The 27,173-nt window shown below is 45.4% G+C and overlaps 1 protein-coding gene across 12 annotated transcripts in view; it reads right to left on the bottom strand.

Moving 5' to 3' along the window:
• Window positions 1–27,173, bottom strand: part of epb41l2 (erythrocyte membrane protein band 4.1 like 2) — a 98,489-nt gene that overhangs the window by 21,142 nt on the left and 50,174 nt on the right. For all 12 annotated transcript variants that reach the window (XM_029676886.2, XM_029676880.2, XM_065026391.1 and 9 more), the window contains 9 exons: window positions 25,481–26,067; window positions 24,474–24,704; window positions 11,784–11,888; window positions 8,762–8,804; window positions 4,345–4,420; window positions 2,901–3,119; window positions 2,493–2,580; window positions 1,188–1,340; window positions 769–866 (listed from right to left, as the gene is read on the bottom strand). In XM_029676886.2, coding sequence (XP_029532746.2) covers window positions 769–866; window positions 1,188–1,340; window positions 2,493–2,580; window positions 2,901–3,119; window positions 4,345–4,420; window positions 8,762–8,804; window positions 11,784–11,888; window positions 24,474–24,704; window positions 25,481–26,053 — 1,586 coding nt within the window. In that variant the 5' untranslated portion in view covers window positions 26,054–26,067. The remainder of the gene's footprint in view (window positions 1–768; window positions 867–1,187; window positions 1,341–2,492; window positions 2,581–2,900; window positions 3,120–4,344; window positions 4,421–8,761; window positions 8,805–11,783; window positions 11,889–24,473; window positions 24,705–25,480; window positions 26,068–27,173) is intronic.

The raw sequence follows: 27,173 nt of genomic DNA, 5'->3' as shown, positions 1-27,173 counted from the left end.
TTTAACGTAATGTGTTGCTGGGGTGATTCCAACCATAGGGCGTTGCGTTTCAAATGACGTCAAGACAGATGAACCCCCAAGGGACGGGCTGATCTGGGAGCGAGAAGTTGGGGTTTCACGGTTGAAAGACATCTCTATCAGTGGGTCTGAGGGACTCTGCTTTCCTAAAGGATATTAAATGTTTGCTCATTCTTAATCCCCAGTGGGGGACATTTCCTTCCTTAATGATACATCCCTGCAGAGCGGACGCTAAGAAGACAGTTTAAGCGCATGATAATGGCCATGGCTTTAGGCCTCGGACGGAGAAGCTGCTTAAACAAATAAGTGCACAATGGCCTCGCTCCACTCCACTGTGCTCCATCTCTTCAGTCTTTGCACTGGACAGGAAGACTCGGAGGAACTTAGTGCTCCCTAGAGACTGGCCAATTACACACTCCAGTTGGTACACACTTCAGACTGTGGGGGGATGCAATTTAACATGCTCCACTGTGGTTTGACATGGGCTCCGACTGTCTGTGTTAGCTTAGACACGCATTTCACAGAGTCAACAGGTTAGAAAGGGCCTGTAGATGGATGTAAAAGGTGGAACAGAACATTTTAACAAATGGTGCAATCATTCAAAAACAACAGACTTCAAAGGACCTAACACACTAGCTCTTCCTCGTTCAGACATCTTTTCAAGTCTGATGCAGTGAGTTAGAGGTGAACAGGATTAAGTTCAACAGAAATGTAGGGGTTGTTGACGTGGATGCTGACAGTGATTGTTACCTGAAGAAGGTGTGATTCTCCACACAGACCTTCCAGACCCTCTTGGCAGCGCGGTGGTTGGGCAGCTTGAAGCCCACAGAGCTCTCAAACTGCTCTGTCTGGAAAGCAGAGTATAGACGTGAGTTCCCCTGAGTACTAGAGACTAGCTTAGTTAGAAAACATACGCGCTACAAAAGACAGAGATATGGACCCAACGCCCCCACCTCCAAGACACTAGTTTGAATGGGCGTTAAGAAAGAAATATCTAAATGTCAGTATTTCCCTCTGTACAATCAAACCATCTCCTAACACTGTCAGTATTTGGCTCAATGAAGGAGTCTCCTTCCTACGGCTGCTCTCTCGAGTGGGCTTTCGAAAAGGACAACTCCAAAATGTGGAAATGTCTAGTGTTTTCCTCTGAGGGCGGTGCTGTCCCGTACCTCTCCCGGCCTGATTTTGATATAGAAGTTGCTGCGTTTGTAGGAAATCTTGAGGATTTTGGGCCAGGCAAAGCGGTTTATCCGGAGTCGGTCTTTGTAGATCAGCAAGCCGTTGGCACACACTCCCAACATGATGTCGACTCCCTCAGAGTCCTGCAGACAAAGACACCAGCCAAAGCAACAGTTCAACAAAGTACAATGAAGAGAAAACACAGTCAAGTATGCAGTATAGACAACAAGGAGAGAACAGACAACATTCTCAGATTTCGCCAAGGAGCACAATGGAATTATTTGCTATAACATATAACTAAAAGGCCTGATATTCAATCATCCCATCACAACTCAATGGTAACGTTGTTATCAAGCTTGCATGATGCCATAAAGGGCCCTTTAAAGTCCGGCTGTATGGATAGATACAGAGTGACTATTGATTTGTGTATTCAACGGTAAAATGAGGAAAATCCATCCCCGCCGATGGGCATGGCAACTATTAGATGCCAATGCATGGCTTTTAACCAAACCCTCTCACTCCGCATGGCCTTGGCATGCTTTTCCACATGACCTGCATTCCCTGCCTACAGAGAAAGAAAGATAGCATGAGCGAGTGAGAGGACATGTGGGCCTGACATGTACTTTTCTCACTGGCGGTTGGGTTATGTACTAAGAGGTCACTGATCCTTCTCTCCCCCCTTATCGCTCTCCCTCTCATTCCCTTTCTCCCTCTCTGGACCAAATATTTCTCTGACTATTTTCAACCCATGCCGAGTCCACGTGGAGAGACAAGGGTTCATTCCACGGGGCTGTTCCCATGTCGATGGCCCAGTGAAAAGAGCTCCGGCTCCAATCCACCACATGTGTTTGTACAGCTGACGCGGTGGTAGGGCCGGCTCTCTTTTCCAGTTGAAATGCTTTGGCTTTCTGTTTTCCGGCGCCCTCTCTTCCCCTCAATGCACACCACATCAAAGGAGCCTCCCTGAGTCCTGTGTGCTCTCACAGGCGTTTCTTCCAGACCTCCATACACAACGAATGGAGCATAGTAGAACAGTTCCTGGGACTAATGACTTAAGTTCAAATACTGACCAGCAAGCTATGCCTCCTTGTGCAGAGGATATCCACACTACAGCTTACAGTTCATTCACCTTTCTTACCGCCATCAGCTTCACATTTTCTCATCGCAGGGCATTTTATAAACCTCAAAATGTTTTTCCTCACATTTCCCCAAAAATAAATACAGGAATTATTTCTCAAACATAATTTCTGGTTGATTTGGACATTTCAAAACCACTTTGTGTGGCAGCTAGGCACCTTGGCGTGGTGGAGATCCACACCGTACATCGACAACTTCTTAGCGTTTTCTAAGAACTGGGCATCTGCTTGAGCAGGAGTCATCCCTCTAGAAAAGTAGACAAAACAAACTATTGTAAACAAACAGAGGTGAAGAGTTCAAGTGAATGATCTGATGTGGCAGGTCCTGAAAACGGGAATTCAAAGTATGATAATGATCACAGTACCTGTAAAGTCCACGGGTCATTTCCAACTAATTTCTACACAGGTGTCTCTCCCCAGTCCTAGGTTTTAAAGAGTTCCCTTTTAGCTATAATATTTCATCTCCCCTAAAACTATGACACAGTGTCATTGTCACTTGCTCGTTTGCTAATTTAAAAAGGGATAGTCATCACTGAACTATACCCTTTAACCCCAAACGGCCCTGACCTGTGAGTTTTGTGGAGCTCCACCACCTTCTCCTCCATCTCCTTGGTCTGTGAGGGGGCGAACTGGAAGTCGCTGATGTAGTCGAGGCGGTGCTCGCCGGAGTCATGGTCTCCCAGCTCGGCCTGCAGGGCGTAGGAACCCAGCAGGGAGTGGGTGACGAAGGAGCAGGGCAGACGCCCCGACACTATGTCCTGTCGGAGCTGAAGGCACAGGAGATATCTACAGGGAGACGGAGAGAAGAGAGAGAGATGGGATGACGAGGAGGAGGGGTGGAGGGAGAGAGTCACAGTCCATAACCACATTGAGGCATGAAACACAGGTTGTAATTCTGGTCTGTACATTTCTCATGACACTAGCCCACTACTTCAGTTCTGACACAACACGCATGTGAAAACTGTGGGTTAGATGGTGGGATGGGGGGGCGTTTTCCTGTACGTTACAGTAGTGCAGCAGCCTGCAGAGAAGCAGAAATAGCATACAGAAATAGCAAAAGGTTGCAGCAATATCCAGTGGAGCGGTCTTCAGCCTCCAGAGTTTAGTTTCAGTACAGCCCCAGGGCCAACGTCACAGGCAACGGAGGGAAACCATCTGCACGCACGCAAAACTCCCCCCTCCCCTCTCGGTGTGCAGCCTGCAGACTCAGAGATGCAGAAATAGCATACTGCCTGTGACCTTGGCCCTGGGGCTGTACTGAAACTAAACTCTGGAGGCTGAAGCTCCACTGCACTGGATATTACTGCAACCTTTTGACGGGCGCCGATCAAAGAGGGCATTTCTACGCTAGTTTAGGCAGCGGCTCAGTGATGGGAGTGCACCGGCTGAGGGCTCGGATCAGGGAATGATTAGACACTGGGAAGCTAGGGGGACACACACACATGGACATTGAACACTCAGTGGATGCCCACCGTCCCCTCCCCCTCAGTGTTCTGCTCTTCTGACCTCATCAACCAGTTGCTGCTGCAGTGTACAACTACTGTACAACAACGGACTTGCCTTTACTGGATCTGGACTAGGTTATACAGACCAGTTGTACATTGAATAACAGTGCTTGTGTGTGTGTGTGTGTGTGTGTTTTAGCTACATTCTGCATGTACATTCTGTATGGGCATGCTGTCTGAAAATCAATAGCATGTACTGTACATATCATAACAGTACATGTATTTACATTTCCCCCATAAAGCCTATGGAAAGATGTCCAAATAGTGTGAATGCAAAGTATTAACAGACTGTAGGTTTGAGACTGCTCCGGGCCATCTGTGTGGTATAAAAACATGATTTGTTTGCGCGACTGGGCAGATCCATTTTCTTTGCTTTATGACTAACACAATAAAGCCAAACATTCAAAATGTACAATTGAAGGAGTGGGGACGAAACAGATGTGGTGTGTGTGTGTGTTGTGGCTGTTTGACCTCTTTGTTTCCTGATGAAAGGGACAGTACAATACCTGGTAATATCCTCGGTCAGCTGGGATGGATCAGGGGGGTAGAACTTGACATTGAACGCAAACTGCCAGGTGGCATCTGTGGAAACGGAACAGAAAAAAAAACAGGGTCTCATCTGATCAAAAGAGTGAAAGGAAATACTTGATCTATATCATCATAACACGTGATCATTATTTCTAAGCCATAAGGCCAGGCCGCGTGTGTTCAAACAAAGACGAACCGACTCCAGCTAATTCGTTTGGGTGAGCGTTTGTATGTAGAGGAAGGATAATTATGCATTTAGTGTAAAATAACCAACACAGAAAAACAAGTGATGGCGGCATGCCGGGCCAGATGTGCTAAGAACCAGATGTGCTAAGAACACACACTCTGCTAAAAGAAGTGGCACAGCCCCAACAGCTGTGCTCATCGTAAGGTAGGTGTGTGTGTGTGCGTGCGTGCATGTATGGATAGTGGTGGAGAAGAGGGAATCAGAGAGCGGGGGGAAAGAAGGAGAGGAAAAGAGACGGGCAGAGAGATAGAAAGAGAACAAGATGACACACTGGGAAGGATGTAGCAGCTGCACGCAATTACACAACAGCTAAGACCCGTGAGGAGAGGCTTTGTGAAGATCTGAATTGCATACTCCTGGCATTCCTCTCTCCTCGTCTCCTTTTCAAAACACATTGGAGGAGAAGGTCAGAGGGGCGGGACCTCGGTCTTCTCCTCCAATGGGTTTTGAAAAGGAGAGATGCCGCGAGGAGTATACAATTAGGGTCTTCTCTTTGAAGTGGAGTTTTGTCAAGCCTGGAAAGACCTGGTGAGAGGAATTTTGATTTGGTGCTGTACCGTGGCGCAAAGAGACTCATCAAAAACAGCAGAACAGAAACAGGGCCTTTCAACATACCGCTCACACTCTGTTTTGGGTATTCATCATTGGACACACTGAGGGGATTTAAAATCAGTAGAAAAGGGCTGGATTTAGGCTCAACCAGCTAGCGGAGAACACAGTACATTTCAGAAAAACACGTTCAACAACTCTCAAATCAACTTCACGTCACAATTGCAAAACATATGGCACACACCAAACAGGGTGGTCTACGGTGATAGTTGTGATGGGCTGAGAGTGGCTGTGAGGTGGGATTAAAGAGCTCATGTTTCGGTCATGAATTGTGACCGCTGTATAGAAAAGTACCATGTATGGAAAATGTATATGTAAACTGTGATCTGTATATACATGGATCAAAGAAAAGTCTGTACCAAAGAAAAAGACGTGTGCTCCAAAGAAGGGGGTGGTGGATGGGTTAATAAAACAATTCAAACTCAAATCCTTGACACTTAATCATGACACGGAGTAACTTTTACGTAAGTAACGTACTTTCTAGTAGTCGCCTACGTTTTTAGAGAGACTACTTGGTGTTGGGGTCAGATGGGCTTAACAGCCTTTTGCAAGGCTCCATGTTTACCTACCACTTCCTGTTATCAGCGATTCGAGAGCGCCATGTGAGATGAGACAGGATGAGCAGTGCTGATACACACTATCGCCTCATTTCTGTGCGTGCGTGCGTGCGAGCGCGTCCACTCATAGACCACTGGCTTGATGTGGCGATGCCTAAAACTTCGTCAGCATTAGGCTAGGGCTGGCTGTCACCTAGCAACCGCTAGCGGAGAGCGAGAGAGGTATGGGCTAGCGCTAGCCTGATTACACCCGGGGAGAGAAGAGATGGATGATGATGACGACAGTCTCTCTCCCTCTTTCATCTGGGCGAGGGACGTTACACAACGGCTTAATTGAAAACAAATGTGAACCGTGTCCTGACATAACATACTTAATGGTCTTTCCCTGAAATGTACAGTCTGAAACGTATTAGGAATTATGGATTTTTCTATGCAGAAAAGGGATAATGAAATAATGAAAACCTCCCAGTGGAGGTTCTGTGTTGCTCATCAGTGGAGAGAGATAGTAATGTCCTTTCTGTTCAGCTGCAGGCGAGTGAGTGTCCCTGGTCTTGTCTGGACAGTACGCTGGAACAGAGTAATTATGAAGTGATCCCATGGGGACCATTTATTCTGCTGCAGCAACGAAGGGCTCTGCTTTTCATCCTTCCCAGAATCCCAAGGCCATGTGAGAGTGAACGTTGGGATGAAAAGCCAGGCCAGCAAACAATTCCATTGACGGTGTGGCGAAAACGGGAAGGAATTCAGGAAGTCTGAACAACTGAGAGGTCAAAGAAAATCATACAACAAAAAAAATGCTTACTTTATTTTCCCACAAGACATGCGAAGGGAAAGCATGCTGAATTCACCCACGCTTAGCCTGGCCATGGGATACAGGATATGTCAAATATGAGGAATTCCAAAAATGACCCCAGCGGCACTGTTCCAACAGTAGTCATATTGTGGCCGTTGTCCTTCAGCTGGACTGAGCGGAGGAGGTCAGTGACCATTTGAGGAAGCTTGGGGGCAAATTAAAGACTGATACACTGGAATGCGAGGCAGCTGGCTCAGAGCAAGTCACATGTCTGGACGATCACCCTTCACAATCAATGAGGGGGAGGTTCATTCACTGGTGCTACTGGGAGGGGGAAGCTCTAATCACATGACTATCTCAATCCGAGGGACTAATACCACTTGATCTGTCCAAGAACATTGTGTTTTTCTGGTGGGTGTGTGTGGCAGGAAAACTTTGCAGAACAGTAGCTTCAATGATCCCATTAAGTGTAGTATTCCAGGTGTGTAAGAGGACGAATATCGAGAGAAAACACCAGTTTTAATTTTTTATCTAGCACACAGAAGCACCTTTGGAAATCAGGGTAATTTTCCCAGTGAGTATTCATAGGCAGACTCATTAAAAGGTAACTGTTTTTCTAAAGATGACCATGCAAAAAGGTCCAACCGTGGTGGTGTGACAGGGACACAGTGGATTTCAGTCTCCCCCCTCCGCTCTGCCTCGCTTTTCAGTTATCCTTGAAACGTTCCAGTCAGAGTCACAGCCTGCAGATAAGTGGGTCCGACCAGAGGCCTCAATTCATGTCATGAGACAGCCTCCATTCCCCAGACACACACACACACACACACACCATTGAACACTATTACAGGGTAAACAGGCACCTTAAATGAAAATGGGGTGTATCATATCATAGAATGATATCCACCAGCAATACACCCCTGGTCTGAAATCCTACACAATAGGTTCAATAAGTGAAACAAATACAAAGCTTCTCCATCGTCCGGTCTCTCTCGCACGTTACCTCCACCCACACACACATTGGTGACATCATGTCCAGAGTCAAGCTGCACAAAATTCTATCCCAGAGAAGATGACTTCATGTCAGGGCAATTTCCTCTGCACTGCTGCGCTCCAAGTCTTTCCATCTCTCTGCGGAGAGAGCACTCAAACCCCAACCAGCGAGAGCACAGGCCATTATCTTAACGAAGAGGGATTCATTTCATATGCTAAAGAAAATGGAGTGCGCCAATATCTATGATTTCACTGGAACCCACTGGTAGTCAGTGACGTGTGAGTTAGTAACATAAACCACTAGTGATTTCAGTTGCAGGCCTGACTGTGAACTCCACCTGCCTACTGATCTGAATCAGTCAAGTCAGTCTAACGGTGGCCTCCCTTATCAGCCAGCACTCCAGATATTTTGAATTTATCTCGAAGGGAGCAAACTGTGGCTAACAGTCAGGGCATATGTCTGTTTCTCACTTAATGACACAAGGTGTTGAACCAGTCCAAACAAGACTGAGAGATAAGGCTACAAAATTGGCATAGGTTTGGCTCTTGGGCAGCCAGGTAGAATGACTACTGTAAGAGTCGGTGGAACAGAAGAGGCCTGTTGCAGGCCACTGGGGCTGTACTGCACGGCGTGTTACACTCTTAACGCATCCCTGGACAGAAAGTACCTCCGCTCGGAGCCGCTGTTCCCATCGCTACATGTTGAATTCCCTCGGGGGTGTAACTATGTGCAAACGTCTGGCCGGTGTTACTGGAAGCTAAGTGCTCTGGGAGTATCAGACTGGGGGTGGGGTGGCGAGCGCCCCCCTTCCCTTCTCTCTGCCCAGAGGTTCAGCAGAGCGCAGCCTCCCTCCACCCAACACACATTCCCCCTCCCCAGCCCCATCCAGAATTACTGCAATCCAATGTCCAGATGTGAAAAGAGCATCTCACTCCAGAAAAAAATAAAAATAAAAATGTGTCTCTGCAAAAGATCTAGTAAATATCAACAGTTACATTAGCTATTAGGGCTATCGGAATAGAGAGTACAGTGAATGGGGAGAAAATGGTGGGTGAAATAACAGGGTATAGTATGGAAGCCTTTCATTAGGTTGGTATGTACAGTAAAGCCAATTAGTGAGTACCATGGTGGCCCGGTAACTTAATGAGAAACCTCATCCAGAAATAGGTTTCAAGAGGTTTAAAAAAACACAACTTACTGCGGATCTGACGTTTGATCTCCTTTGTAGGGTCCAACCAGCACTATAAAAAGAGAAACAAAGGAGCTACTCGTTTTGGTTTCAACAAGCATTCAGCACTTCAAACCACACAGTATCAGACTTCTAGCAGTTCACTGACCACAGACTTCATAGTTTCCCTGTTGAGTAACCATGGTGAAATGGCAACTCATGTTAGACAAATGCAGGTGGGATTTTGATTGTGAAAGCGTCCATATTGCAAATAACTACTAGGCAAGATGCACCATCTAAAACATAGAAGAACACTGTGCCATTTCTCATGTAAGTACTGTAGGAGAGCAGGTACGTCAAGACGAGCGTCATCAAAAACAAGACAGAGGGAAGCATTAGGCACAGAGCTGCTGTAAAATGCAACAACAAAAAAAGAGAGTACATTTAGCACCAATCCAGACAAAAAAACTCCGCCATGGTTGTCGTTACTGGTCTGATCCCTCGACTTCTGTGCTCCACTTTCATATAAAAAACCCCACATAAGATGAAAACCCATTCCACTAAACTACACTAACCTATATTATACAGCCATTTCCCGCCCCCCCTGGCTAGCCTGCAGTTTCCAGTGTCAACGTGGAACAAAACTCTGCATGCAGCCCCACCGCAAATATGCTGATCTCTCTCCAAACAGTCACCCTCAATGACTGATGTTGAGCCTGCGGACAGACTGTGGAGTGTGTTGACTCTGTGTCATTAAGCTCCAGTTAGAGTGTGCAGGGGAGACTTTAAAAGTTCAGGACCAAAGCCATAAGAACACCGACAGGCAATGTGAGAGAAGGATATGGGTCTGTGAAGCAGGCCTGCTTGGTTGGCAGGGGGCGAGAGCAGAGCAAGGCAGAGCGGAGTCAGTCTGGACTGAAGTTGGTTGAGAGGAACCTCGTCTGTCTCGAACCTGTGATATTAGAGAGCATCCCAATAAACTGTGTTGACATAGATCTGGAATATAACTGATGTTATTCCCTGGAAGCATATCTGGGTTCTCTGGAGGTTAACTGCACACTTCAGACATTCCTGTGAGGATGGGCTGGCCTTAGCACACAGTTTATCGTCCATCTGACTTTTATGAATCACTGTTGGTTCATTCAGGCCTTTGTTAAAACGTCTTTTTATTTTTAAACGATCAATTATGTGGTCCATCGGGCCCGCCGAACCGTTTCAAATGTCTAAACAGCTCATATTGATCATGAGAGGGATATTATGCAGTCAAACCATTAGTCATTGTAACTTTTGTAGCAGAATAAAAGTCTAGCTAATTACACAATTGAGGAACAATATAAAGAAAAGTTTGAGGACATAAACGCAAAAACATCTGTGCTATTGGGAGAGAGGTTATTATATTATTCATCTTAGGCAGTACACTGAACAAAAATATAAACGCAACATGTAAAGTGTTGGTCCCATGTTTCATGAGTTGAAATAAACAATCCCAGAAATTTCCCACACACACAAAAAGCGTATTTCTCTCAAATCCTGTACACAAATTTGCTTACATCCCTGTTCGTGAGCATTTCTCCAAGATAATCTAGCCACCTGACAGTTGTGGCATATCAAGAAGCTGACTAAGCAGCATGATCATTACACAGGTGCACCTTGTGCTGGGGACAATAAAAGGCCACCAAAATGTTGTCACACAACACAATGCCGCAGAAGTTTTGAGGGAGCGTGCAATTGGCATGCAGACTGCAGGAATGTCCACCAAAGCTGTTGGCAGATAATTTTATGTTAATTCCTATACCATAAGCCACCTCCAATGTCATTTTAAAGAATTTGGCAGTATGTCCAACCGGCCTCACAACTGCAGACCACGTGTAACCACGCCAGCCCAGGACCTCTACAACCGGATTCTTCACCTGTGGGGTCTGAGACCAGTCACCCGGAGAGCTGATGAAACTGTGGGTTTGCAAGACCAAAGAATTTCTGCACTAACTGTCAGAAACCATCTCAGGGAAGCTCATCTGCGTGCTTGTCAGCCTCACCAGGTTCTTGTCCTGACTGCAGTATGGTGTCGTAACCGACTTCAGTGGGCAAATGCTCACCTTCAATGGACACTGGCAAACTGGAGAACTATGCTCTTCGCGGATGAATCCCAGTTTCAACCGATGGCGTCTTGTGGGCAAGCTTTGCTGACGTCAACGTTGTGCACAGAGTGCCCCATGGTGGCGTTGAGGTTAGGGTATGGGCAGGCATAAGATAAGGACAGCAAACACAATTGCATTTTACCGATGGCAATTTTAATGCAGAGATACCGTGACGAGATCCTGATGCCCATTGTCGTGCCATTCATCCGCCGCATCACCTCATGTTTCAGCATGATAATGCTGAATGTTGCAAGGATCTGTACATAATTCCTGAAAAATTAAAATTGTCCCAGTTCTTCCATAGCCTACGTACTCAGACATGTCACCCATTGAGCATGTTTGAGATGCTCTGGATTGACGTGTACAACAGCGTGTTCCAGTTCCTGCCAATATCCAGCAACTTTGCACAGCCATTGAAGAGGAATGGGAAAACTTTCCACAGGCCACAATCAACTCTACGCGAAGCACATGTGTCGTGCTGCATGAGGCAAGTGGTGGTCATACCAGATACTGACAGGTTTTCTGATCCACACCCCTACCTTTTCTTTTAAAAAAAAGGTATCTGTGACCAACAGATGCATATCTGTATTCCCAGTCATGTGAAATCCATAGATTAGGACCTAATGAATTTATTTAAATTGACCGATTTCCTTATATGAACTGTAACTCAAGTAAAAACATTGAAAATGTTGCATGTTGCGTTTATATTTTTCGTTCAGTGTAGTTAGGCCTAGAAGTACTGCTACTTTAGAAAACAAAACATTCCCCCAAAAGTGGATCTGAGTAGAAGATACGTTTGCATTTCTATTTTTTTAATATTTTTTTACTGTTCTGAAAAAGCCAGTCTCTTCTTTTTAAAGCAGGGCTTCAGATCTCACTGTAGAAGAATGTGGCTAAAAACACAATGACTTTACCGTCTGGTCAGCGTTGTCTTTGTAACTCAACCCAAAGTAGTCCTTCTCCAGTAGGTTCAGGGCTTCATACACTTTAAAGAACAGGTACTGGCCTTTCGCCCGTTTCTGCAGAGAGGGAAGAACAAAGAGAAGAGCATGAAAACCATGTCACTAATCATCAATTATAAAGAACAGTGGACATAAAAAAAAAAAAAACTCACAACCTACAATATCAGCGAGGAAGATTATTTAGATAATGAGACAAGGAGAAAAATATATTCATTTAGTGAACAATATTACATCTTTCACAGTTCGTTATGACAGGATTCATTCACGTAGAGGTTCATTTATCTGGCTCATGAATGCCACAATTGTATGGCTGTGTGTTGAAAGTGTCAGAGAACTCTAGAGAATGCACTCCTCCAGGGCATCTCTTGGGTGTGAGCTGACATTTGCCCTGCAGACAGACAGGCAGACAGATATGCAGCCGTTTGGGACAGCTTGGCAGCTCTTTCTAACTGGCCCTGTATTCGCCTGCACAGCAGAACCAGACAGTATAGGCATTACAGGAAAATCCCCACGGATTGCGTGAGCATTATTAGTCCTTTGACATTGGTGGAATGAGGGAGCTATTTGGGACACATTGCAGTGTGGACAAAGGGGGCGAACTACCACACTACCTCCTCGGGGCATCACATTGCCTTGGTCTGAGGGACAATAACCAGAAAAAGTCCACAAAGGACAATGACACTGCATTCTAGACAGAGGGGGATGAAGACGGAAAGAAAAAAAGCTCTGCATTTTCGCCTCCTTGGGACAGCGGAGATATTTAAGGTATGCTAGTATTATCAGTCACTCCCAAGAAGGACACTGGTGAAGCTTTTTGAGTGGCTCCCCCCCTGCTCCCCGACAATAGACACTGTTACATTAGATCGTCTGTAGAGTGAGAGAGTGACAGAGAAGAAAGTATTTTGCTAACAGTCTATCAGCTTGGAGGCTGCAACATCCTAGTAGCCAGAGGGGTGTGGCCCTGAGACACATGATTTGGCACCAGGTGGATTCTGAGATGTGTGTCCAAGGTGCTGCCTTTGTTTGGCTTTAAATTAATCACTTTACACGTGACCTTGCGTTTTCCGCCCGTGGCATGCCCTTCTGCACAACATGTTAACCAATCAGGACAGGAACTCAAGTTTAGAAAACAGAAGCCCGATGGGGAGGATCAACGTTCAGTTCAGGGCCATCTCTTTCTTCTACTAAAGCACTTCAGTAGTGGCTGGTCAAGTCACTAAGGATTGTAGGCAAACAGTAAAACGGATTTCCCCCATTCTTACTACTGGCCATGCGGAAGCCATTGCTTTGAAGTGCATTAGCAAAGTAGGCAGCACTGTAAAAAAAAAAAAAAAAAAAAAATTCGACCATTAGGCGGGATATTTTAGACGCTTCACATTGAAGCTCGGATTTCAGTGCAAATGCAATGAAACGGTCTGTGCCCTAGCCCGAGCAGTGCCTGACAGAGAGAGACCCCAGCACAAGCAGACAAGTCCTAATCGGAATTACTGCCTCCTGCTGCAAGTCACATACTTCCTAGTAAAAATGTTTGACAGCTACATCTCAATGGAACGAGAACAGCAAAGTAATCTCATTGGCAGCTGTAAAAGCACAGTCGCAGACCAAAGGTACCATAAAAACTTCCAAGTCTTATAAAGTCCATCCATATAAGCTTACACGGTCTCTGACAGCCTCTCCAAAGTCACAGCTATTTACGCTAGGCTCAACTAGAGGTAAGGTAAACACCACCCAAAGCCCAACCGTGCTGCTGAGAGAGATGCTCCCTCCAGAGGGCTGATGCTCCATGAAAACAAACTTGTGGTTACCTGGGCGAGGAGTGCAGGGTGGGGCAGTCGTCATAAAGGTGGAGCTAGACTTCTACGACGTTAGCGAGCTACTAGCTAGCCTCATTAGGATTCTTCCATTGGCCCCGCTCTACAGTGCAGGTCAATTAGATCAGTCATTACCATGCTAACAGAGGGCACTTCATAACAAGGGCCTTGCCCTGTCTGCTTTGGCCTCAGCAATGCAGAGCGGAGGCCACAGCAATAGTATTGCCTCACTGGCAGTCACACGCCAAGCAGGTCAAGTGAGTTCACTTACGTTTTATGACAGTGTTTGTGTATTTGGAACTTTGGGGCATAGAGTACAGTAGCAGAAATCTTCTTGGGGGGGGGGGATTTGTGGTATTATATGTATGTGAGGGTCTGGGTGTGAAAAAGTAATGCTTTGGCATATTTAACAAGTTGAAATCAATGCTAGCGAGTTGCCCTGAATAATGCAGCAGTGCAGCCGTTGATGCATACAGTGCCATGTCCAATCATCTTATCGAACCAAGGTGAACCAGCCCAGAGAGGAACATGGTGGCACCACCAACAATCCACCCAGTGAGGACTAATTAGCAGGCCAAGTGGAGCTGGGAGCAGGGAGCTGGGCAGCAGCCTAATTGAAATAAGCAGGTTGGAATAATCAAAAGGCCTGGGCTGCCTGCTCATGAGTGAATCTCTACAGCACGATTCCTATAAGGACACTTAGAGGGGTACATCTCAAACGAAAGCCTTTTCGGATCCCACCCCATGCACCATAGACAACAAACAGGTCTGGTGCTGGTAGCAAATATCAATCTACAGTCAACAATGGTACCCAATGAACACATCGTCTTACTACCAAACAAATGACGGATTTGGCCAAACACTGGGAATCTCCAAGAAATCACTAACTGTTTCTACTCATTTGGCTTTATGGGAGCATTCCTGATGTCTGAACATTGTTTTGCAATCAGGAGGGAGGGGTCCATCACTGGGACATTAGAGACCGGGTGGGAGAGAGAGAGAGACAGAGGACAGGCTGGGAGAAAGCGACAGAAGGGAGTGTCCGACTCAGTCTGTCCATGGCTGGAAGTCAAGAATCCAGACACAGTTTTATCATCTCCCATAGGCTTATAGAGAAATCTGCCTGAAACAAAACAGCAAGAATCAAATTCACATGCAGACAATCTATAAAGAGAAGCAAGGGGAATGGACGGTAGACAACACAGACACCCTTTGTCTGCATCCACTACAAAAGAGAGAAAGGGAAGTTGGTGTGTATAACAGTAATTTGGTGGGTGCTAATATTTGTCCCATTTCACGCATTTACAATGTGTATTATATGCATACAAGTGAATTGGACATTTTTGTTTTGTTTTTTTGCATAACCCAACTCCCCCCTGAGACACCCTCAGAGTGGGGTCACGGCCAGAGTCTGCCAGTATAGATGGCAACCCTGGAGCAATTAGGGTTAAGTGCTTACCTCAAGGGCACAGAGATTTTTTCCCACCTTGTCGGCTCGGGGATTCAAACTAGCGACCTTTTGGTTACCGTCTCAATGGGCTAACCGCTAGGCTACCTGCTGTGTGTGTGTGTGCGCGTGTGTGATGGCGAGACTGGTCTTTCCGGAGCCCCAGAGCTCCCTGCTGTTCCAGCAGATTAGACTCATACGTGTCCGTCCGCACTGAGCCGATGGTGAACAAAATGCAGCAGGACTCTGTAGCCAAGCGGAACACAGCGGAAGCAGCCTTGTACTGCACAGAGCCACACCACTGGCTGAAAAGGAGATGACTACGTTGCTGCAGAGCCCCAGACGCCATTACGGTTTGTTCACACACACACAAATGTTGTGGTTTCGTCGCTCTCATTATTGCAAGGCACTCACAAAGCAAGGGAAAATGTGTGAGGGAGAGAGTATACCTGGAACTGCAAGGCCTTGTCAAGAGTGCATGAGAATCATGCTTTATGTAGCTTGGCAGTAAGAGAGCACTGTGTTTCTCAGACTCTACTTCTCCGACTGGTACTTCTGAGTAGAGAATGAGATATAGATTTCTTTAGATATGTATCAATATAATTTTTCGGTACACTGACCCATCCATCTCAAAGTGGTGCATTCTAGAGAAAGGATCAATAAAGGCAGAGTCGGGGGTTTGATTGATTAGCTACATCAGAAACTAAATCTACAGTCTAAACACCATCAACAAGCCCCCCCCCCCCCCCATTGGCCCAAATCCCCTGCCTTGAAAACACACATGACAATCCCACTCTGGATCACAGACAAATCCACCAGCAGCCCAGTCCACCAGTGGATTCACCCTGCAGGCAGCAGCCCAGACCCAAGGAGGAGAGAGAGAAAGGGGAGGCACGCCGCACAGGCTGTAGTCTCCCGGAGACACCTCCACGCCCCACTAATGGTCCTAATGGGCTGGGGCCTGGCCTGGTCAAGCCTGGCTGTGACGGGGGTGACGGGTCACGATAGGGGCTGCACCAAATTATTTATGTATTACAATAATTGATTATGCTTATGTTGTATTAATAGAATAGGAAGGGCTATGAGACCCCTCCCTCATACATCTATAGGGTCCTGGATTACAGATTAGCAATATATATACATTGTAAGGTTTAATATTGTTCCACAGTTCTTTTCTAGTCTCTGCTTCTTATAAGAAACGGTCTGTGAGATGTGTGAGTTATTGCAGTCAAAACAGTGTGTCTGTGAGAAAGCGCCTCAAGGCTAAAAGAGATTCGTAGACACAGAACCCAGCAGGGGAGTGAAAGAGATAAGAGACAGGTCAGACATACATAAAACAACTTGGGGAGTGGAAAATTACTGCTGAGCCCTTAGAAAACACAAACTATTGTCTCTCCTGCAAGTTTGTATAACTGTATATGCATAGGCTTGGTCTCATGAGTAGAAGGTGTTAGAAGACGTAGGCGACATCACTAGGGGTTGACTCCAAGCATATTAAAGCAACTTGGACCCTTTCCTATTTTGCAGAACATACTCGGAAACATGCGCGCTATGTTCCCGTTGCCAACTACTGTCTGCAATTACAATAATAAATGAATGATTGATTTACTTAAAGATATTGTCCGATTGCTGATTTCACCAATAAGCAAATGATTGACAAGGAACCTAGCCCAACAGCTGCTACACGGCCCCAAAGAGAGCGACAGAGAGGGTAGAGCGCTCCAGCACCATTCAGTCTGTCTCAGAGAACACCTTGGAGTACGTCAAGAGAGAACTACGGTCGTGCAGTCAGATTTTGGCATTCCCATTAGCTCTCAATTCAAGTCGCATAAAATAAGGACCTAAACAACATGTTTGAGAGAAGACTATAAATTACTTTCAAAGGGAGACAGTTGAGAATGTCTGAAGTGGCCCTAGTGTGCTTCCATGAAACATGTCATTGTTTTCCACTGAGGGTTAGTGTGGGCGCTTGCTTTGCTTCTCCCCCCAAAATTAAGGTTAATCTCTGGAACACTTTGTGTAGGCATTGCACCTCGTTATAAATATGCTACTGTCTTCTGGCTGAATACTTCCCAACAATGGCATTTACTGATGCCTCAGCTATTCTGAAACTGTGAACAAAGCTGGCCCTGTTCAAACAGCAATTAGTGTTGGGGCCCATTCACAAGCCATCTCAAAACGCATGTTCAGCTGCACTGTAATCCACAAACACTCTCAATCACACACAGTGAAACCCCTTAGCCTCCAGGATGGGAAAATGACTAGCCTACACATGAATAACCAATGAGACAGAATCAATAACATAATAGATAGACTTAAGCAAACGTGACCAACTAGCTTTAACACTTGACTTGTAATTATGAAGAGAAGATCCCTCTATCCTACTGAGTGGATCTTATTGGAGATCGCTGACTGACTAACTGGAAGATAAGATGACTAGGTCATGAGTTTGCAGGCAGGGTTGGTTTGCCACGCCTCTGTGGGGGACAGCAGATGCTACATGTTTAATCTGTGGGGGGCTCAGGACCCCCCTCTAATCTGCCATGCTTGTGAACGTGGTGGGCTCCAGAGAACTAGACGAGAACACCAGACGAGCACCCGCCGTGCAGCCTGCTTTTACCCCAGCCCGGTCAGGGGGGGTAGAATTTGGGAGGGACTGGGGCTTGGGCAGGGGGGTGTCATCCACCCATCCCTTCCAGGTCAGCGGTTAAGGTCCCCTCAACACCAGCGCTTATCCCTTTAGTGTATAAACCACAAAACTCCCAAATATAAAAAGGGGCTTTACGTGCACCTGAGGGCCAGAGAGAAAGAGAGGGCAGCCCTCCACCCAACACCTGAGGGCCAGAGAGAAAGAGAGGGCAGCCCTCCACCCAACACCTGAGGGCCAGAGAGAAAGAGAGGGCAGCCCTCCACCCAACACCTGAGGGCCAGAGAGAAAGAGAGGGCAGCCCTCCACCCAACACCTGAGGGCCAGAGAGAAAGAGAGGGCAGCCCTCCACCCAACACCTGTGGGCCAGAGAGAGAGAGGGCAGCCCTCCACCCAACACCTGAGGGCCAGAGAGAAAGAGAGGGCAGCCCTCCACCCAACACCTGTGGGCCAGAGAGAGAGAGGGCAGCCCTCCACCAAACACAGGCCCAAGTTCAGTCCCGTGACCTCCCAGTTCCACCCATGACATCGAATTCCACCCACAGCGAAACCAGATGATAGCCCACATCATTCAAACCCATGGGAGAACCCAAACAGACTTTTAAAAAAAAGATTGAAAAAAAGATTGAAAAAAAGACACCAGCGGCAATTCTCTTAGATTGGCCATTTAGTGCGAATTCACTGCAGGGAATGGTGCCTTCAAAAACACATGATGTAGGCTATTGATTTCTCATCATCCCACGGCTCATTAGTAGGCAAATGAAAATAAACTTCAGGGCAAAAGGGAATGAGGGGGAGTAACAACGTGGAAATGAGATACTAGGGAACTTGATCTATGGTCCAATGTAGTGAAACACTAATTCACCTGCTATGCTGGAGAAACAATAATACATGACACTAAATGACCAAAAGTATGTGGACACCTGCTTGTCGAACATCGCATTCCAAAATCATGGGCGTTAATATAGAGTTGGTCCCCCCTTTGCTGCTATAACAGCCTCCACTCTTCCGGGAAGGCTTTCCACTAGATGTTAGAACATTGCTGAGGGGACTTGCTTCTATTCAGCCACAAGAGCATTAGTGAGGTCGGGCGATTAGGTCTGGCTCGCAGTCTGTGTTCCAATTCATCCCAAAGGTGTTTGACTGGGTTGAGGTCAGGGCTGTGCAGGCCATTCAAGTTCTTCCAAACCGATCTCGACAAACCATTTCTGTATGGACCTCGCTTTGTGCACGGCGGCATTGTCATGCTGAAACAGGAAAGGGCCTTCCCCAAACTGTTGCCACAAAGTTGGAAGCACAAAATCATCTAGAATGTCATTGCATGCAGTAGCGTTAAGATTTCCCTGCACTAGAACCAAGGGGTCTAGCCCGAACCATGAAAAACAACCCCAGACTATTAATCCACCTCCACCAAACTTTACAATTGGCACTATGCATTGGGGCATGTAGCGTTCCCCTGGCATCCGCCAAACTCAGATTTGTCTGTCGGACTTCCAGATGGTGAAGCGTGATTCACACTTGAGAAAGCGTTTCCACTGCTCCAGAGTCCAATGGCGGCGAGCTTTACACCACTCCAACCGGCATTGCAGATTAAGAGGCTTTTGCTCGGCCATGGAAACCCGCACTCCTGACAGCTTGTGCTGACATTTCTTCCGGAGGAAGTTTGGAACTCGGTAGTGAATGCTGCAACCGACAGACAATTTTTACGCACTACAGCACTCGGCGGTCCCATCCTGTGAGCTTGTGTGGCCTACCACTTCGCGGCTGTGTCGTTGTTGCTCCTAGACGCTTCCACTTCACAATAACAGCACTTACAGTTTACCGTGCCAGCTCTAGCAGGGCAGAAATGTGACGAACTGACATCCTATGACAGTGTCACATGGAAAGTCACTGAGCTCTTCAGTAAAGCCATTCTACTGCCAGTGTTTGTTTATGAAGATTGCATGGCTGTGTGCTCAATTTTATACACCTGTCAGCAATAGCCAAATCCACTCATTTGAAGAGGTGTCCACATACACCACATCACCAAAAGTATCATCAATGCAGGCTGCAGTGGTATGGGGTTTACAGTGGACCTCTGCCAAAAATCTGTCCAATAGTAACAGCTAGGCTAAACCATGCAGTGATGGGGAGAGCCATTTGTTGAGCCAAAACTGGCTGCCTTGATGTTCTCAGCCTCTCTATCCCACTATAAAAGGGCACAGCAGAATCTACTAATCAACTATGCTATGATTACCTGACTCAAAACCAACAATCAAAATCATCATCATTTATTGCACCTACAGATAGGCCAAAATCCACAATAAATTCTTTACTCCGGCTGAGAAGTAGGTCCTACCAAACACAGTATTATCAACTTCAATTGTGTTGTCATGGTCCCTGAGAGCAGCAGTCAGCTAAATGGTTAATTTGGTCTCCCTGATGTTCCCTTCTTTAGGTGCCCAACCTCTCCTCTCGGTCCTCTCCAGTACTCTCCCTGCTGTGTGTCCTAGTTAGTCACCTCTACTCCACTTGTGTTTATAGGTTGATGTCCTGCTGAGATCATCAGCAGCCACAGCACAGCGCAGAAGCTATACGTGAGCAATACGTTTGGAACATCGAATCGCAATAAAAATTACAGTATCGAAACGCAATAATTGTTTTTAATTTAACCAGGCCAGTCGTATCAGCACCTAAGTATTGTGATATCGTATCGTGAGGCCCCTGGCAAATCTCAGCACTGCTATAAATAGCCTCAGACTCCACCGGTAGCAAGGGAGGAAATAACAATGAAATGTCTGATACGAAAACCTCAATCTATTCAACAGGATTACATGTAATGCTATCCTCTTCCTGCGCAAAACTGAATTATGGTGATGAGGTTCATCGAATAAGGAGAGGCTGCTGTGCTGTGTACAGCTCCAGTACACTGCACTGTTGTTTTCCTCTGGGACAACGCTAAACTACATGACAATGGTTCTGAATGCTTATCTACAACAACAATAATCCTTGCACTGAATCTTCTATAAAATGGAAAAAAAATGCATCTGTCAAGACATGGTGTTAAAAAGGCAGGCAATTGTTTTCCCAATGAAAAAGATAAAAAGACAATTACCTAAAGAAAACAACCTGTGGTTTACCCCTTTGGGACACAGCAAAAACCTTACCTATTTCAAAAGCAGTTCTTGTCGTCTGCTTATTTTAGTCAATTACAAAAGTACTTTTAAGAAAAGTACATGTCTAAAGATGACTTTTCAACATTACCTGCTCCCTATCGTTCTCACTATTTAGAAAAACATCATATTGTAGGGCTTCCATCGTGCCCCTTTTCTTGGCGATGTTAGCAGCCACTTGAGTGAGTGCTAGCTAGCTACAGACCAGAACATTAAAACTTGTTAGGGCTAAGGTCCTTTTTTCAGAATTTCCACCTGACTGACGTTCCCAAAGTAAACTGCGTTTTACTCAGGCCCAGATCCAGGATATGCATATAATTGGTACCATTGGATAGAAAACACTTTGAAGTATGTAGAAATGTAAAAAAAATAATGTATGAGACTATAACACAAGAGATATGATAAAAGAAAATCCAAAGAAAATCCAACCAGAATTATAGGGGCGTATCCACATCCAGCTCCCAGATTGCAATTCCTATGGCTTCCACTAGATGTCAACAATCTTTGTTCAAGGTTTCAGGCTTGTTTCTTCCCAAACGAGGAAGAATTATGAGTTTTAGTACTGGGACTCAGAGTTGGAAATCAGTCTGTGCGCACGTGACGAAGAGGACGCGCACCTGCTAATATCGTTTTCCTATTGAACATACTTCTTTCCGTATGAAATATTATAGTTTAATTACAGGGTACCTGAGGATTGAATAGAAACGTATTTTGACTTGTTTTAACAAAGTTTAGCGGTAGCTTTTTGGATTCCTTTCTCTGCATGTTGAACGAGTGGATTACTCAAATAGATGGCGTCAACTAAACTGACCTTTTGGGATATAAAGAAGGATTTTATCTAACAAAACTACATGTTGTAGCTGGGACCCTTTGGATTGAAAATCAGAGGAAGATTTTCAAAAAAGTAAGTGAATATTTCATCGCCATTTGTGATTTTATGAAGCCTGTGCTGGTGGAAAAATATGTTGTGGGGCGCTGTCCGCAAACAATCGCATGCTTTCACTGTAAAGCCTATTGTAAATTGGACAGTGCAGTTAGATTAACAAGAATTTCAGCTTTTAACCGATATAAGACACTTGTATGTACCTTAATGTTTAATATCCATCATTTTTATGATTATTTATTTGAATTGCGCGCCCTCCGATTTCACCAGAAGTTGTCGACAGGTGTCCCGCGAGCCCTAAGTTAAGCTAGCCAAGACTAACACAAACAAAATGACTATACAGCTACAAGTAGTGAGTGGAGTTACAAACAGACTGTACTAAACAAGTTAAATGTCTTACCTGTGATGAAATGTTTTCCACACACACAGCTACGTGCCTACTTGGACACCGCGTCCCCACATTTCCCACACCGAATAGCCTGCAGCCACAAGGCTCTTCTTGCAGGCTCCATTTCCCTACGTGGGGGCATTTGTGAACCGTAGGTCGGATTTTTGACTTGGCTACATTGAACAACATTTTGGCATGTTTTGTTATTTCTGTATAACAAAAAATCTACGACGAAGTTACGTCTTTTACAATGAAATTGTGCCAGCTCTATTCACAATACATACACTGAGTGTACAAAACATTAAGAACACCTGCTCTTTCCATGACAGACTGACCAGGTAAAAATAGGTGAAAGCTATGATCCCTTATTGATGTCACTTAAAAGAAAAAACATTTTTAAGCCTCGAGACAATTAAGAGATTTGGTAAGACAAAATATTTAAGTTCCTTTGAAAGGAGTATGATAGTAGGTGCCAGACGCACCGGTTTTTCAAGCTCAACAGTTTCCTGACGAATTGAGGCTGTTGAGGGCAAAAGGGGGGGGGGGGGTGCAACTCAATATTAGGAAGGTGTTCTTAATGTTTTGTACACTCAGTGTATATAGTTGCGCAAATATTATCCGTCACCTTTAACCTTACATCTCCAACTCTCCCCAGTGTGAGTTTTTTTTATACGTGCGTGATATGAGACTGCATAAAATGTGATTGTTACGTAACAGGACAGTTAACCCGCACTACCCTCAAACCAAGGCATAATGCCTGCTAATTATCTATATACTGTGTTTCAACTTGTCAATTTAAAATGATTTTCAAACAAGTTTTATTTGACAGTTTGAATTGAAGTGTGTTCCGCCTCCTCAATAATTCACATAGAAGCACACCATTTCACTGTGGTGGACAATTGAAGTTTGAGGCATTACGATGAGACGGACAAACTTTGCTCTTTGATACGAGCCCAAGCACTTCTCCAGTGTTTCCTCGGGTCAAGTATGCAGACATTTGTGCATCTCCAGTCAGAACAGAACCTGCACAAACTTTTTCCCACTGTCACATTTTCTGCCTGGCGCCCCATTGCTTTCATTATTGTTTTCCTTACTAATAATAACTTTGGACATGTGTGCGTTCCTATCAAAGTAAGTGCCTTATTACGCTATGATAATAGTTTCTGTATATCGTGTTATGTTGTTTGTACTGTAATACACCATATGGCGCATAATGGTTTGTGTGGTAGTCATGTATTTACTGTTTATTCACATTTTTCAAGTACTTGTGACAAATAATATATTATTATTTTTGCATAGATTATAATGGACACGTGTAAAATGCTTTTTTGAAGGTTTTACTGATTATGATGAGCTAATGCTAAGCCATATTAACCCACTATGTGTAGAGCCATGTTTGTTGACATCATTCAACACATTCTGGGTGTCATGCAAACGCCTGTCAGACCAAAGATATTTTAGCAAGATGTTATAACAAGGTGAAGATGTTGTAACAAGGTGAAGGGACGGTTCACTCGTCTTTCGAGTAAACTTCCAGAAGTCAATGATGGGAAGTGAATTACGGTAGACGACACAACCCCTTCAACCTTCAACATGCATACTGATAACAGACCCAACTCATCTTGTCACCTCTTCTTATCTTTGGTTGAAGCAGAAAAAACAAACATGGTGGTGCACACAAACTACCCACTAGGCGGATTACTTTCGACTTTTAGAAAGTGTTTTACTAAATTATTTTGATGATTGGTAAGCTCACCCGTGATGTGTTTAATTGTAAATAGTAAATGCTTTCAGTTAATACATATTATGGTTTCTGTCCACTAAGAGTGAGCTTATTAGCTCACTATTTACACAGTTAGCGCTAGGACCGATGTAGCCTACATTTTCTGATTTGGATGAGAATTGTGTTACGCTGTTGCCACTTCTGTGAATGTCTGAAAATTGCATCCATAAATAAATTGCACACGTCGAGGACATAATGTTTGTGCAAAATGTTTTGTGAAAAAATAACAGTGTGGCCAGCTCAAACACTGACCGCTGCGTCAATCGTAACTCAACGTTTAATGAAGTGTTCTAATCACACCGGTTTGCACGTACGCTGCAGGGGCCACTGTAGAATGATCACAGCCCTGTGTTCGTACGCGTCAAAGGGTTAAACACTATCTTAACATCTGGTCTGACTTCTATCACCAATATTAAACCATATGATCTGAAGTGTCCAGAAACAATTATATTTTGGGGTTTGTCCGGGATCTGGACTTTGATCGTGTGTGTTACTTTGCTTAGAACAACCATAAATATTGAAGAGACTCACCTCCACCTCACAGGGGAACTGGCTTCCATCAAGCATGGTCACGTGACACATCACCATCTTCACCTTCTTGGTCAGTTTCAGTGGTGACTTGATAAAAGAATGTCCACCCTCAGGCTTCGGGCTCTCTTCCTCGTCTTTCTTCTCCTCTCCTCCTTCCTCTGCCTCCTTGTTCTCCTCTTCTGCTGCGCTCTTCTCCTGAGATTCCTCAGCTGCTTTCTCCTCCTTAGCAGGCTAGACACAAATCACCAAGAGGAGATTCACAGAGCGACCAAGAAAAACCCTTCACATCCACAAAGGCCATTTTGTCAACAGTGGTTTGTCAAAGAGTAGCCTAGTTCTGCTTAGTGCCATCAATTCTGTCAGCACAGATCTGTACGGAGGACCATAGTGTAACTTCTATCGCGGTACACACAGCTTTTAACCAGCACTCATTATGTTTTCCATTGGCTTGATCAGTGTAGATGATGTCATTGGGCGGATCAAAGTCTTAAAACATGGAAAAGGGCTGGGAATTTGGCTGGAATATCGACAAGCACAACGAGGAGATGTTTCTTCTGCAGCATAATAGCTTACAGCAATTCCAACGTAATAAAATCATAAAGGACAAATGAGGGGAACATTCAACATCTCTATACTAAGTGATATGTACCTTCTTTGTGACTGACTGACTAATACTCCTAACAGGGTTGAAGGAGGAACCTTGACAGAGAGATCTAGTGAAGTGAGCTAAGTGGCACCAATTCCTCAGGGCCCCTGCTTGGCTTGCTGTGGTTGAATCAGGTCGTGTGACTGCAAGGTCAACGATGACACGCTACTGTCAGACAGCCAGCAGAGAAGACCATCTTGATAAGCAGAGCTATAGTAAATAGAGTAATCTGGGTTCTCATCTGCCAGAGAGGAAATCAAATCTAAATCTGAGAATCGTTGAATTGAAAAACACAAGCAAAGATAATGGAGAGACAGTAAGAGGTGTGTGGTGTTAATATGGCCAATATAGGCTAGCATACCTGAGTGTCTGCACTGCCAGTGGAATGATTCTCCTCCTCTTTTTCCTCCGATTTCACTTCCTCTTTCTGTTCTGGTTTCGGCTCTCCGTTAATTTTCTCTTCTTCCACCTGTGGTTGGGCTGCTGTGGGCGATGACGTCTGCTCTGCCTCGGCCTGCTCCCCCTTCTCACCGTCCTCCTCCTTCACGGAGGCAACGCCTGCCTCCTCCTTGGGTGCAGCCTGGCTCTCTTTGGGTCCCACCTGGCTCTGAGACTTCTGCTTCTTAAGCCATGGAGGGAGGAACCTGGAGATCCCTTTCTTCTCAGAGGCTGGTGGTGAGGCTGGGGTGTCCTCGCCCTCCTGTGGTGTGGCGTTGTCAGCTGGCTGGGCCTCCTCCTGCTTCTCCTTGGCCTCTGCGGGGGCCTCGGCTGACTCGGTGGCCGGAGCGGGGTGGTCGTTGGCTGACTGCTCTGCGGCCTTGGCCTCGTCTGTCTGGTTGGTGGCTGCTGGTTCTGATTCAGGTGCTGCAGGCTGCTCCTCTGCCTTCTCCGGCTCTTTCCTCACTTCCGTCTCAGATCCCACCTCTGTCGTCATGGTCCCCAGTCACACTGCACACAGAGAGAAAGAGGGATAGAGTTAAACCAGGAAAAGCTAACATCGTATCATATGTATTCCCAAATCACTAGCTAATAATAAATGAGCCAGGGCCTAAAACTAACCTTTTGGTCCACTAACCAAAATATCACAGAGGAGACACATTTCATCTGCCCCTTTAAGGGAGGGAAGTTAGCGGTGTAACGCGACTTAAGTCAAGTTCATTCCTGTGAGATTGAGAGTCTGAGTAGTAGCCGGATTGTCTTCCCTAATAGATTAAATGTAACATTGAGAAACAACCTAGTTTGTGAACAAAACTATGTAAATAGCCAAGAAACACAACGACAAAGTCTCACTTCAGTGAACTTTAGTTTCAAGTAAATTAAGCCACATTTTATGCCTGTGCGTTGTCATGTTGCTTGTTTTAGGTTGGTCAAATTGTAAATACATTTATTGTCTATGTTGTGTTCTTTTTTTCTTCTCACGTAACACAACGCCGCAATTGGAAAGACTGTGAGGACGCCATAATATCAGCAGCATTTTTTGTCAGCCGTCTTTCATTGTGACGGATTTCTTTGACATTATGTAATTGGAGCGAACTAAAATGTCATGTGGGGTGATGGTACAAAAGGCCATTGGCCATCAATGGCTGGCTGCTAAGGGGCTAACTGCATCTCCCACCAGAGAAGAGCGGTGGCCCCAGGCAGGGCTTCAACCCAAATATCAGTGACAAGGGAACAGCTCTGCACAACGCATTTACTCATTCACCATGACAACAGGACTCAAGGGCAAGAGGTTAAGGTTCGCCACGCCTCTCTCAGTATCACAGAAAATGGCACGGCTCAAAATAAAACAACATAAAACAACACAATGATATTACAGCTGCCTGAGTCTCTGGGTAATGGCGTTTCGACAGTAATTGGGTTGGAAACGTCATGTTCCAGAGAGGAGGACATAGCCTCTGAAATTAAATGGACAAGGCGCTGCAGGGTGGAGCAATGACTCTCTGTAGAGACTAATTCACTTAAATCAAATGATCTACCCTGACTAAATCGGTTTATTTCCTTTCTCCTGATAACAAATGTGATTGCATTGTAAACCTCTGTAGAATAAAGTCAGA

This window comes from Oncorhynchus nerka, linkage group LG13, assembly GCF_034236695.1.
Source record: "Oncorhynchus nerka isolate Pitt River linkage group LG13, Oner_Uvic_2.0, whole genome shotgun sequence".
Classification (NCBI taxonomy): Eukaryota; Metazoa; Chordata; class Actinopteri; order Salmoniformes; family Salmonidae; genus Oncorhynchus; species Oncorhynchus nerka.
Note: the sequence above shows the minus strand (reverse complement) of the source record. Positions and strands in the feature narration are given on the sequence as shown.